Source organism: Delphinapterus leucas, chromosome 8 (assembly GCF_059928025.1).
Source record: "Delphinapterus leucas isolate spDelLeu-1000000601 "Yukka" chromosome 8, BTC_Dleu_Yukka2, whole genome shotgun sequence".
Lineage (NCBI taxonomy): Eukaryota > Metazoa > Chordata > Mammalia > Artiodactyla > Monodontidae > Delphinapterus > Delphinapterus leucas.
Genome location: NC_143136.1, coordinates 56,140,327 through 56,153,810, shown reverse-complemented (window position 1 = coordinate 56,153,810; position 13,484 = coordinate 56,140,327). Strand labels below are relative to the sequence as shown.

General features: G+C 39.0%; 2 protein-coding genes across 9 annotated transcripts in view; one reads left to right on the top strand and one right to left on the bottom strand.

Annotated features, from left to right (window-relative positions):
* HNRNPA3 (heterogeneous nuclear ribonucleoprotein A3) overlaps positions 1-13,484 on the top strand; it is a 23,907-nt gene extending 10,423 nt beyond the window's left edge. For both annotated transcript variants that reach the window (XR_016393989.1, XM_089915992.1), the window contains one exon: positions 254-13,484. The gene's annotated coding sequence lies outside the window, so the exon portion shown is untranslated. The remainder of the gene's footprint in view (positions 1-253) is intronic.
* The window catches only part of NFE2L2 (NFE2 like bZIP transcription factor 2), a 104,168-nt gene continuing 94,451 nt past the window's right edge, over positions 3,768-13,484 (bottom strand). For 5 of the 7 annotated variants that reach the window (XM_022570100.3, XM_022570099.3, XM_022570102.3 and 2 more), the window contains 4 exons: positions 7,458-7,724; positions 6,782-6,871; positions 5,911-6,102; positions 3,768-5,493 (listed from right to left, as the gene is read on the bottom strand). In XM_022570100.3, the coding sequence (XP_022425808.2) occupies positions 4,261-5,493; positions 5,911-6,102; positions 6,782-6,871; positions 7,458-7,724 (1,782 nt within the window). In that variant the 3' untranslated portion in view covers positions 3,768-4,260. Of the gene's footprint in view, positions 5,494-5,910; positions 6,103-6,781; positions 6,872-7,457; positions 7,725-8,247; positions 8,690-13,484 lie in introns of those variants that run through there. The other 2 variants (XM_022570104.3, XM_089915991.1) reach the window with 2 other exon arrangements.

Below are 13,484 nucleotides of genomic sequence, written 5' to 3'. Positions count from 1 at the left end.
CCCCAAAAAATTTGACAAATTTGTGAGGTATGGTTTTGATGTGATTTTTTTTTTTTTTTTTAATTTTCATACCACACTTACTTGGGTTCATAGCATTGATAGCTGTTAACATGTGAAATACTTTGTGAATTGAAGCCATGTGAGGATTTTAGGATTTTGACACATTTTGCTTGTATTCTGTGTAGCTGTAAGTGCCTTATAATTCCAATTTAATGCTTGAGTTGTAAAATAACGTTTATCTTTATTTTCTCAGAGTGAAAATACATTAAATGAAACTGCAGAATGTTCAGGCAACAAGATAAATTTGGAATCTCCCGTGTACTCATTACAAACTGCAATTAAAATTTTTTTGGAGGATTAGTGTTTTGCAAAAGCAGGGTCCTGTAAATACACTAGGTTAATTAAACTTGGAACTGAATAAAAAGTACCAAGGGTTGGGGGAAGAGTAAGGTAATAGGTAATATATGCCATTTTTTGCTTAATATATTTTCAATCAGGTAATGGCAAGGGTGCATTAAACTGTATTCACCTGGTAGAAGTTAAGTGGGCATGGTACTGAAAGCTAGGAAATAACGGATTTACCTGTATGTACTATTTTACTTCTGAAATTTACTGGTAATGTGGATAGTGTTATGTATAAGGAAGTGGACAGCTTAATGAGAAATGGTTAAGTTTCACTACATCCATGTGTATAGCCATTACAATTAATAAGGGTTTATCACAAAGATGAAAAATTGTATCAGATATCAACTATATCTGAAAATTAGAATACACGGAATTTTCATTTTTAAAAATACATTGTCTATTTAGTCTGTTCCACCAGCAAATGTTGAGTAAACTGCATCAAAAGAACTGATAGGTTATTTGGATTTAATCTCAGTTTTCTACTCAATATCCTTATTTAGTAGGTATCAGAAAAATGCAATCAGGATTTTGTTTGAGATGCCAGATTTTGCCTATCGGGAAAAATTTTAAGTTCAGAACTAACACGGTGGTTCGTGACCTTGATCAGGTTGTCTGGGGTTTCCTTTTTTATGCTATGCTCCCCTTGGCAGTTTGGTGATGGTAGCACACCTCTTAGAATGTTTTTTTTATACGCGTTAAATGTTACTTTTAAGGTAGTTAACCAAAAATCAGGTTTGATTCGGTAATATGTACCCTTAAGTATCAGGTAAGGCTAACTTCTAACTTAGAAGTTGTGATGGTTAAGTGGTATTTTGAGATGCTTGGCAACAGTAATCTGATATTACCTGCTCTCGTAAGTGTGAAGGTTGTTAAATGGGATAATGCGTTTAAAGAGCTTAAGCTGGCTCTTGGTCCCTAAAGATAGTATTCTTGGTAATAATCATGAGTACTGTTCTAAAAATGTGCTGAAGCGATGCTTAAATTTTAAAGGGTGACAAAGTTAATGCCAATGGGAGGTTTTTTCCTCCACATAGGATTAAAGTTCTTTAATTTTTTTCCAGTTCTCAAAGTGTTAAAAAGCTGGAATTGGCCTGATAAATATCTTTAAAGTAAAAAAGAAGATTTTGTATATGTTCTGAGACTTAGAAGAATGGGTATGGAAGTATTATAAGGTACATTTGAGCAGCTACTCCACAGACTTCAAGAAAATCTCGGCAAGAATTTTATATAACAAATGCAGTGTCATGCAGTTAAGATTTCTAATAGGGTGTACCTCAATGTAAAAGGCATAGGTACCCATTTTAAAATTAGGAACTGTTCAAGTAAGGTTTAACAGTTGGAGAGCCAAGTTTAATCTGAGGAGTCAGATAAACATTTCATGATCAAGAGGTGAAATCTTCTAGTCATGGGTCAGGATTTGTTAGTTTTTAAAATTTTAGTTCTATGTAATGCAGCATGTATAGTACTTCAGAGTAATTTTTAGGCACTGAAAGGTTGTGGTCAGTTATCTTCAACTTGCAAAGTTCTGAAGTTTGACTAACGAATGTGTGAGTGAAGGCATCTGGTTTCATGATAGTAGAAATCTGGTCTGCCTAGGTGTTCTTCCCCCTTGTGTGTGGGGGGGAGTAGATAGTAGTAGGTGCAAGTTAACTCCATGTGCTCCAGATGGGGGCTGCTGTTAACAGATTGCCATCACTCCCACCCATAATTTTGTTTAAGGGCACTTTATTCGAGATGAGATTTTTGTCTTCTGAGGTTGAAAAAGTGATGTGTCTTCCAGGGATCTCTAAAACACCACTATGGGAAGGAATTCTTGACCACACAGGACAGACCACAGAATCTCCACATTTGAATGCCTAGATAGTCCTTGAAGTCGTTTTCAACCCTGAACTTTACAGTCGGCTGAGTCAAATTCTTATTAAGCTGGTTTGACTTTAGTTTCTTTCACTTGCAACTAAAAGGCATGCTAATAAAAGGCTGAAGAAAAAAGTCTCATTTATAGCGTGCTTACTATTAGCTAGGGTCAGTGCTTCTTGTGGAGTAATTCACTGCATACTTATCCCTGCTTTACAGATGAAGCAGCCTCGGTGCTTTGCCTCACTGGAGGTCATTCTTGGAAAATGGTAGCAGCCCAGGCAGTCTGGCTCTAGGGCCTGTGGACCCTGTACACTATATTGCTCCTGATGGATTGATAGGACTTTTGGTGAATAACCTGCACGTAGTGCTTATTTTAAACATGCTGAGCCCTCAGATGACTTCCATTTACCCACTTCAAAATGAAACCAAGCAAGACGTGAATATCTGACCAAATGAAGAAAATGATCAGTGCTGTGAATGGTTTCTTGGGTGGCCTGCAGAGTCTCAAAATTTTGAGGGGCCTTGCTATTGTACCTGCTGTTTACATGTTTAATCACTGGATATGTCCCAAAGTGAACTGGTTTTCCCACCTAAATCTTCTAGCCACAGTCTTAACCATCTCTGGGCAACTCAGTTCTTTCAGATGTTCAAGTCCTTGAGTCTACCTTCATTCTGCATCCATTCTATTGGAAAATCCTTTTAGTTCCTTCTTTGAAACATGCAGAATCCAGTGCCTTCTCACTACTGCTATCACTCTAAACCAAGACACCATACTCCATGTGAGTATTTCAGAGCCTTCCCATTGGTCTCCTACCTTTACCCTGTAGACTACTGCCGACACACAAGGCAGAGGAAACTTTTAACTCAGATGTTACCCCTACTTAACACTGCCAGTAGTTCTCCACAAGGTAAAAGCAAAGGTTATGAAGGCTTAACAAGGATCTGTGCCATGTGCTTTTCTACTCACCCACCCTTTTTCTCCCTCTCCATGTTCAGCCATATATTTTCTCAAACAGGCCTCAGAGCCTTCCAACTTCCTGTGTCTGTAATACTCTGTTAGTAGGATGGTTCTCCCACACCTTCAAATGTATGGCATATACCTTGATAGGAGTAAAAGAACCGGTGTTTTCATGTCAAAGTATATAGAGCATTTTTTTTAGTTGAGATATACTTGCTGCTGAAGAGAAAGGTTTTTTTTTTTTGCGGTACGCGGGCCTCTCACCGTTGTGGCCTCTCCCGTTGCGGAGAACAGGCTTCGGACGTGCAGGCTCAGCGGCTGCGGCCCACGGGCCCAGCGGCTTTGCGGCATGCGGGATCTTTCCAGACCCAGGGTGTGAACCCGTGTCCCCTGCAACGGCAGGCGGACTCTCAACCACTGTGCCACCAGGGAAGCCCGAGAAAATCTTTTTGATATACTCCATTTCCCTGTATCTCCCGTACCAATTTAGTGTAGTGCTTTCCATATTATTGTCATAAAAGGTTGTGAATGAACTTCAAAGAAATAATTTAACGGTCATAATATTCCTTTATTAGTACCAGCTTTTCATAAATTGTCTTTTGCTAGAGCTAAACAATTTAATATAAAAAATGCCATTTTTTTGTTCATACAGTATTTATTTAAAAAAGTACATAGTGGTTAGTTTTGCAACAATTTGCTTTTAGCCAGATGTATCATATAAATCTACGAAAGTAACAAATGAGATAAGAACAGTATAAATAAGGAGTTTTTGTAGTATTTACATGTATATAGAAACTAGCCCCAATGGTGTTTTAAGAAATTAAGTTTGCAGTTAAAGTGAAACTACTGATTCAGCATACTGATAACTTATTTTAATGCTTCTTAAAGTTTTATATTTTCTACACTAGTTTTGACTATTGCATAGAATTACTTATAAAGTGTATTTCTGCATTTCACATCACAGTAGGAGCTTTTAGTATAACAGTACAACAACAACAACAAAAACCCACTAGCTCAGAAAAGGTCAGATCTGCTCAAATCTAGTTTTTCTTAGTATCTGGCTTCTTACTTTTGGGAACAAGGAATACATTGCCATCTCTCGTTTGCTGCAAGGAGTATTCACTTGGGGAGTACGGCTTTCCATCTTCATCACGTAGCATGCTGAAGACTTCAAGATACAAGGTGCTGAGTTGTTTTTTCAGTAGATGAAGGCTTTTGTCATTTTCTCCTTTTTCTTTGAGCAATTTTTCTTTTTCATCTTTTAAATGATCTAAATCTTGCTCCAGTTCCACTATATTTTCCAGTTTTCTTTTTCTGCAATTCTGAGCAGCCACTTTATTCTTACCCCTCCTACGTATGTCTCTAATTAATGCAAGTTGAGCCTCGTTGAATTGCTCCTTGGACATCATTTCATTGAAGTCATCAACTGGGAGGTTAATGATTTTTTCTACAGGGAATGGGATATGGAGAGCTTTTGCCCGTAGCTCATCTCTTGTGAGATGAGCCTCCAAGCGGCTTGAATGTTTGTCTTTTGTGAATGGGGTTTTTCGATGACCAGGACTTACAGGCACTTCTTTCTTTGGTGTATTTTCACACTGGGCATCACACACTGGAGCACTGTTCCTCCGAGATGATGACAAGGGTTGGACTGTATCCCCAGAAGGCCTTACTGGCTGTGTTTTAGGACCCTTCTGTTTGACACTTCCAGGAGAACTATCTATTTCTTCCATTTCAGAATCACTGAAGCCAAGCAGTGTGTCTCCACAGATGGTAGATTCCACTGAGTGTTCAGGTGATGCCATGCTGGGACTTGTGTTCAGTGATATGCCAGAGTCAGAATCATTGAATTCTGCTGTTGCACTTTCAGGGTGGTTTTGGTTGAAGGCTTTACAAAGTGATAGATCAGAGATATCAATGGGCCCGTTTAGAAGTTCAGAGAGTGACTGGCTTAAAGTAGCAGAGGAGGGCATGCTGTTGCTGGTACTGGGCTCTGCTATGAAAGCAGAATAAAATTCATCACCAAAATCTGTATTTACTGTGGCATTTGAATTTAATGAGTTCACTGTCAACTGGCTGGATTCTTCTGTGGAGAGGATGCTGCTGAAGGAATCCTGAAAAGCACTGAGAAAATGTGGACTGCAGTTACCTACTTCTTTTTCCAGTGAGGGGATTGATGAATAGAAATGATAATTGTTGTTAATTTCCACCAGTTTGGTTTCTGGACTTGGAACCATGCTAGTCTCAGCCAGTTTGTCACTTTGAATATTAAGACACTGCATGGAAAAGAAGTTTATACTACGTTAAGTCAAGGTTAAGCTATTTTTAATAGCTGATAATCCATATCTGACGGTAATCTCTCCCCACCCCCATTCACACCAGGCTCTTCTAGAATTCAGAGGTAATTCCCATTTCCAACAGATACTTATGCCTAAGCATATGTATTATTTTCAGAGTTCCCAGATCAGACTTCAGGTTTATAACCTGATCTGTCCCTCAAGACATCCAGTCCACTTAGCTAACAAAAGTTCACTGAAGTGAGCATGGGCAGCTCTCATGACTAATTTAAAAGCACCCTCCAATCCTTCCTATAAGTAGGTGGCATATAAATAATAAATAACTGGAATGACTAATTTAAAGGGACTGAATATAAAATAGCATCTTTGGTATTTATTATATTAGATCTTAGTTACCTGTAATTCTGGAATGGATAATAGCTCCTCCCAAACTTGCTCAATATCCTGCTGCATATCGTCTAAATCAGCAGTGGCTAAGTGAAGGACAGCAGTTTCAGGTGACTGAGCCTGATTAGGAGCAATAAAGACTGGGCTGTCGATGTGGCTGGGAATATCAGGAACAAGTGACTGAAACGTAGCTGAAGAAACCTAAAATTGAGAAGGCATTTATCTATATGAATCTGCCACCAGCAGTGGATGGGTATGCTCCAAGGCCATCACAACATCTTAGACTGGAATTGGCTGCAGTTCTGTATTTCTCTACTTACAATGGGGACTTACGACTCCTATTTCTATATAATGAAACAAATGTTTTTGTCCTGCCCAGCTGACTCCACATTTACTCATTTACTAGCTTAATTGCTTTATCCTATGCATTTGAAGGTAAACGTCAAAATGGGTAAGAACAATCTTTAGAATTTAATTTGTATATATGTATGTAATACCTAGTATAGTGCTTCAGACAATAAACTTATTAAAATTGTTAACCGAAAAAGTCTTGGTTTACTACCCAGCTTGCTTTTTACTCACCAAAATTTCTAAGTACCTATAACAAGAGAGTTAACTTGTTTCCACGGTTATGCTCACCCATCCCTCTGGCTATGCAGGAGTAAACGTTTTTGGTTTTGTATTATGTGGGGGAAGGAGGTGTGTCATTTTTTTTTTTTTTTCAAATCATAAAGTTACCTATAGGCTAAGGTTTCCTTGATAAAATTTGCTCCTGAAATAGTTTTTCATTTTTTTTTTTAAATGGAGATACATCAAAGGGACCAATATACGATATGTTATGTATAGTTGTGGAGATTTGCTGTTAACTAAATGTTAATACCTCATTGTCATCTACAAATGGGAATGTCTCTGTCAAAAGCTGCATGCAGTCGTCGAAGTACAAATCATCTGGTTTGGGAATGTGGGCTACCTGCATAAAAGGGAAAGACACAGAGGAAGAAAAAAATTGTTCCGTGTTCATAAAATGTTTACAGTCTAGTTAGTCAAACATTCCTCTTGTTTCAGAAGTCAGTTTAGTATAGTAAAGAGCACAGAATCAAACCAGACTATCTAGTTTCAAATCTTGGCCCCCACCCCCCAATTTATTGCCCAGTTTCTGGGCAAGTTATTTAACCTCTTTGGGCTTCAATTGCTCATCTGTAGATAAAGTAGGATAATGGTAATTAACTCATAATTGATTAAATCAATCAATATTTCAAATACTTTAGAACAGTACCTGTCACAGTACATGAATAATCCCTACTACAACAGTCCTACTACTGTCACTACTGTTGCAGCTGCTTGATCCTTGCAATTACATAATGTTTTTATAGCTTACAAAGCTCTTCCATGTAATTTATGTCCTCCTAATCCTTACACTGAGGTAAGTCAGTCAGGCACTGAACTCATCAGTAGGCTGAGGCTGGGAAGTTGACTTAATAAGTTCATGAAGTAAAAGGCAAAGCTGGAACTCAAATCCAGATGTTTTACCTTCCCAAGAACTGAGTACCCTGTACCTGGGAGTAGTTGGCAGATCCACTGGTTTCCGACGGGATGTGTTGTGCTGGCTGAACCGGGAGGAATTCACCTGTCTCTTCATCTAGTTGTAACTGAGCGAAAAAGGCTTTCTCTTGCTCCTTTTGCAGTTGTTCTTGTCTTTCCTTTTCAAGTTTTTTCTGTTTTTCCAGCTCATGCTCCTTCCGTCGTTGACTGAAGTCAAATACTTCTCGACTTACCCCGAGATCTATATCTTGCCTCCAAAGTATGTCAATCAAATCCATGTCCTATGTTTAAAACAAAAAAGGAAGGAGAGAGACCATGGTTAAAATAGTTTTTAAATGGCAGATACCACATAATTTACATTATGCCATTGCTGATGGTGGGGGGTAGGGAGATTACAAATAAAATCTGAATGGGAACACAGATCCAAAGTTCTGGAAGGGCACAGTTAATTCTATTCAACGTATGTATCTTTTTTTTTTTTTAAATCACCTACAAACAGCTATCCAATGTAATCACTTATTACTTGGATTATTAACAATTTGGGTGATGGTAGAGGTCACTAACAACAAAGTAACAAATGTTGCACATTAACATTCTTGAATTAAAAGAAATCCCACACTTGTTTAATGGAATAGAGAAATTAGAGCAAGCACTCCAAGCCAATGGTTTATTATGAGAAGTGGAGTTTGGAAAACATGATTGAGCATGTGGAATTTTTCCCTAAACTTGCTTAGCAAATACCAGTTTACAGGGGAAAAAAAAAACCCAAGTTAAACCGTCAACCTAGCAGTTGTGAAATATCACCTTTCATTTGGTCTTCGCTATAGTGGATTATCTTTTCCCCATCATTTCTCGCTACTTCTGTGTCTGTGGTTACTTATTAAAACAGTTTCCTCTTTTTTTTTAAATAAATTTATTTATTTATTTTTGGCTGAGTTGGGTCTTCGTTGCTGCGTGCGGGCTTTCTCTAGTTGCGGTGAGCGGGGGCTATTCTTCATTGCAGTGCGCGGGCTTCTTGTTGCGGTGGCTTCTCATTGCCGAGCACGGGCTCTAGGCGCGTGGGCTTCAGTAGATGCGGCACACGGGCTCAGTAGCTGTGGCTCATGGGCTTAGTTGCTCTGCGGCATGTGGGATCTTCCCGCACCAGGGATCAAACCCGTGTCCCCTGCATTGGCAGGCGGATTCTCAACCACTGTGCCACCAGGGAAGCCCCAAAACAGTTTCCTCTTGACTTGAGTTTTCGCTCCTGAGGTATGAACAAATTAGTAAATTCAGGTCCTAGCAAATGGTAATCTTGTGTAGGTGAAGCAAGAGATTGCCCAAAGAACTGGGAAAGGGGTAGTGCCCACTAGTCTCACTCCTGAGAAATCGTAAATAACCCTCTTAATAACACAAACCAAAAAATGTGGCTCTAGGGAAGGATGGAAGGTAACATGTTCTAAGATATGGGGAGAATTGTACAATGAGGGAATGGTTATTTTGATTTATATTACAAGGCTAGGCTTAGGTAACCATGTCCATATTTTCCTAACCACACATGTGTCAAAAGCAATTTTTCTGATTTACAACTTTAGTTTTTGTAAAAGTCTGAACAGGTAGGAAATGTAAATCAGTTTCCATTTAACAAATCATCTGTGTTGAAAACAATGAGATGGAGACTGGAAAAACTGACAGAGAAAGGGAATTGGGATCTGAAGGCCAGCAGACACAGTGTGTACAGACCTCAAACTTTGTATTGCGGTTCAGACAGCAGTTGGCAGCACTGGGCTGCCCAGTGCATTTACGGCTCTACTACTTTCAGCCTCCAAAGGACAAAAAACAACATGGCTGTTGCTTCACTGAGCAGTCAGGCTATTTCACCCAACAAAGTACAAGCACAGACCACCCAGCCTAGAGGCAGCCCAGCTAACTGGATAGTAGAGGCCACCTCTAGCCTTGATTGAAAGTTGGTGTTAGAATCTTAAATGCTATGAAACCCTGCTCATGAGGTTCATTACTCTAGCTTTGAACAGTATAACTTTTAGTACAAAGCACACACAGTAGGTATAATTAAAGCAGTATCTGTAGCTCTTCAGAACTGGCTAGGGTATACCTGTTTGTAAGCCAACATCTATTAAGGGCTTTCTATATATGCCAAGCATTGTTCTAAGTACTTCAGATATACACAAACCAACCCTCAAAACCACATAAAGAGGACATGTATCCCTATTTTACAGATAAGTATATTGAAGCTTAGAAAGAAGACGTACTACGAGAAAGTGCCAGGTCAGGGATATATACCCAGGCATGAGTACAATATGAGCCAATCCTGGACTCCTGATTTTTAACCACTAGCCCACACTAAAAATACGAAGTCTGATCACTGGACAGTGGTTCCTAAATGGGGCAGGAAATAAAATCCATTGTTGTATATGTAGACTTTGCCTTGACGTATTGGTGGTGGGAAGAAGTGGCCATCACCACTTCAGAAGACTGGATTGAGCAAATGTCACCTGGATTATTTTCCTGGCCACAAGCAACAAAATAGGAATCGTAGAGCATTCAGTCATACATGGCTATCTTCTCAGGGGGCTCCCCACTAAAATAAAACATGAGAATTTCCATTTTAAAAATTATTTGTTTCCACTTTAATAGACATGTTTACACAAGGGTCATGTGAAAAGAGAAAGGCCCAAGATATAGAGAAACCTACTTTAAAATTCTAATTAGGTTGGGCCATATCTTCTGAGGGAATCTAGCTACAGCTGAGTATCCTGTCTGGGCCATTCTCCAAACTGGAGCTAACGACCAAGGTGCTAAGGAGACGTTCAGGGTGTTCACTACTAAATGCTAGCACTAAAAATTAAGGAAATGCATACTCATGCTATCTCAATTGAACTCTAGTTTCTCTATAAAATAAGCAGTACCTGTTGCCACCTCTCTCAAAAACTGACACGGAAAGTGCATTGAGCTCTTTAGAAGGTCAACAATAGAGAAACCCAAATACTTGTCCCTGCACCTGGGGGTCACTCTGCCACATCTGCCCTCACTTCCCCAGACTGCCCTAGGCCTGGGGCTTCTCCTTGTTCAGAGATCCCAGGATAAAAACCAGTATTCAGTTTTGACTTTTTCATGGAAGAACTGAAAGAGCACTGAAGAATTTATGTTGGAAACACCTCACAAATATGACTAGTCCAAAGTATTCCTAGAACCCAGAACTATGGGTGGGAGGGAAATTTCTAATGTAACTTACTCTAAAATTGTCAGTGGCAATCACACCAAGAGTTGATACAACTCTGTTCTTTCCTTTTCCCCCCTTTCCTCCCCATCAGATGTCTTGAGTGGGTTTAGGTGTTTTAGCTATAAATTTAGTATAATTGTTCCATCCTACCCCTACCATACGGCTGTTGGTGGATCAAATGAAATGTAGAAGAAATTTCTCTATAAATGTAAAGTATATGTAAGTGTTGTTATGCATCCCAACAAGAAGTAGGATGGGCCCTACTACTTGCTGTAAGTGAGACCAAGCTCCAGGCCAAAGGATAATAATGAAGTTACAGACGGAACTGTAGTGGGAGCCTTGAAACAACACTCAGCCATAAAGCTACTTGGTTCCTCCTCAGGGAAGGTCTGAAATTGACCACTAAGGCATGTGAATCGCGTGTTGTAAATAAAAGTAAATAACATACACTTTTATGTAAACTTTTATGTACACACACAACACCCTCTCGATTCCTGACATGACTAACCTTCAATGCACAGCTCCAAACCAATTCAGTGTTTTAAAATTTCCCATAACATAATTAGACAAGGACACATTGATGGATCCTCATCAACAAACAGGAAAAATAAAACACAAAATGTCATTTGGATCAGCTCCTGAGCACCTGTTCTTGTTATCTGATCTGAAACAATGCTGGACCCTGGGAGGTGGAGGGGCTCCTACAGCCAGAGCTGACCGTCTCCACCAGGAATGCCACCAAAAGATATTTCAAGTGACAACATCTAATTGTTCTTAATGAAGGCTGGGCAGCCTTCAAGGAGATAATAGACCAAAACAGGTTTCAAAGTGTTCTCAGAGGTTTTCATTTTTAAGTTTATTTTTATATAATGTTTAATCTTGCCATGCGAGGTCTCTGAAAGAACACATCTGCTTAAAAAAAAAAAAAAAGCTGAGTTTTAACCATTCTGAATTCCTTTAAAACAGATGTTCTGATCAAATTCAGAATTCAGTAACAAGGGGTTGCTTGTCATGGCCTTGATATATCATATACTGTGTTACTCAGATTTTCACATAAGTTTTGGAAGAGAAAACCTGCAGCGATTTGATATTGCATGAAATATTCAAAGCTTTATGTTGAAAATGAGAACAGCAAAAGTTTGTTGACCCACAACTCACTGGTGGGGAGCCCTGCAGGCCCAGGACTGTGTTCTGTGCTGACCTCAGGCAGTGAGCTGTCTTGAAGGAGCCCTGTGACCGGGCACATGACTTACTCCACAAATGACCCATCTCTCTGCAAAATTCCCGAACCATCTAAGAGGAAATAGCTGGGGTGGTGCCCATAACAAAACGGACAGTGTGGAAGGACAATGCCAGTGGAAGAATTAAGCTGCTCTCCCACACTTCAACCTGAGGCACTGAGGAAGCATGGCTGCCCTGCAAGAGGGCAGATAAAAAGGGTCTGGGGAGGGAGAGGAAATGTATGGCATTTCAACAGGTATTTCCTTAAGCTTCCCAAGGGCAACACAGGCACTGGCTGTGAGCCTTCACATGCCATATGGAGCAAATGCCGTCTGCCATACTTGGTGTCTGAATTTTTGTTGTTGTCCTTTTGCAATTCCTGAGTGTATTCCACGTTATGTTGCTAGCTTGGCTTTGACAAAATAAGACAATTTAATAAGAACGTAAATGTTTGACAATTCACGTTAAATCACCATCTGGCCCAATGGAAACAGTCATATTGAAAATGTCTCTATATATCATCATTTGCCATCTGGGTAATCTGTTACGCATTTTATGGGAAATCTGAAGTTGGACTATTAACTCGTACCACTTTAAAACAAATGTCTTTGTTCCAGGATAAACAGAAGAAAGCCCTTGAACACAGAATCCCATAATAATATGTCTTTTGCAAGCCAATTTTAGTGCTTTGAACAAACAAGCATTTATCATGCTCAGATGATCCCCCCAAATCAGAAAAGATAAAGCAAAGATATCATCTCTTCCTAAATTAAAGCAATTCAGTAAACTAAGGCTTTAGAAAAGTATTTGAAATGAAAAATAAAATGGTTTTTATTATATATATTCAAATGTATAAATGAAGCTTGCACCTCCCAACCCCTTTCCCTACCTGCCCTCTCCCATCCTCTGTTTTGTCCAGAGGATGACGGGAAGGTGGTGGGAGGTTTCTTCTAAAAACAAATTTCACCAATAAACTTTTTTAAAAAATTGCACAGATAACTAACTTTGTAAACAGACAATGAAAACTGATCCTCACTTCCAATTTTACAGTATAAGTGTTAAGACAATGTCTCAAGTGATTCCTTTTTTTAAATTTTTTATTTTTATTTTTTTTACATCTTTATTGGGGTATAATTGCTTTATACAGATTCCTTCTTAAAATCATGTATTTCCATTAAGAAAATAATAAATCTTCTTTTAAAGTTTATTCTCCTGAGATCGATCTCTCCATCCAAATATTAACTACTGGCATTCAGAGTCTAAATTGCTTTTCTTTCATACATTTCAGTCTTTATATTATGCCCAGGTGGTTATATTATTCACCTAAAAGCTAAATCTGGTTTAATATTTTTTTCCATAGAAGCTGCTCAAATGTTTTTGGACAAAACCGGATGGAACATGAATCTCATCCTACTGTCCGTTGAAGTATAAACCAAATTAAGAGCTATAGGAAAGTGCAAAAACAACTGAGGGCATGCTCGAATTCTGAAGAATTGATTGAACAACAACAAAGATCTCCTTGATTCACAATGCTCTACTCTGCAGTCACAATCCTTGCTCCTAAAGTAAAATGACACCAAGCAGGTGTGTTTTTAAAATA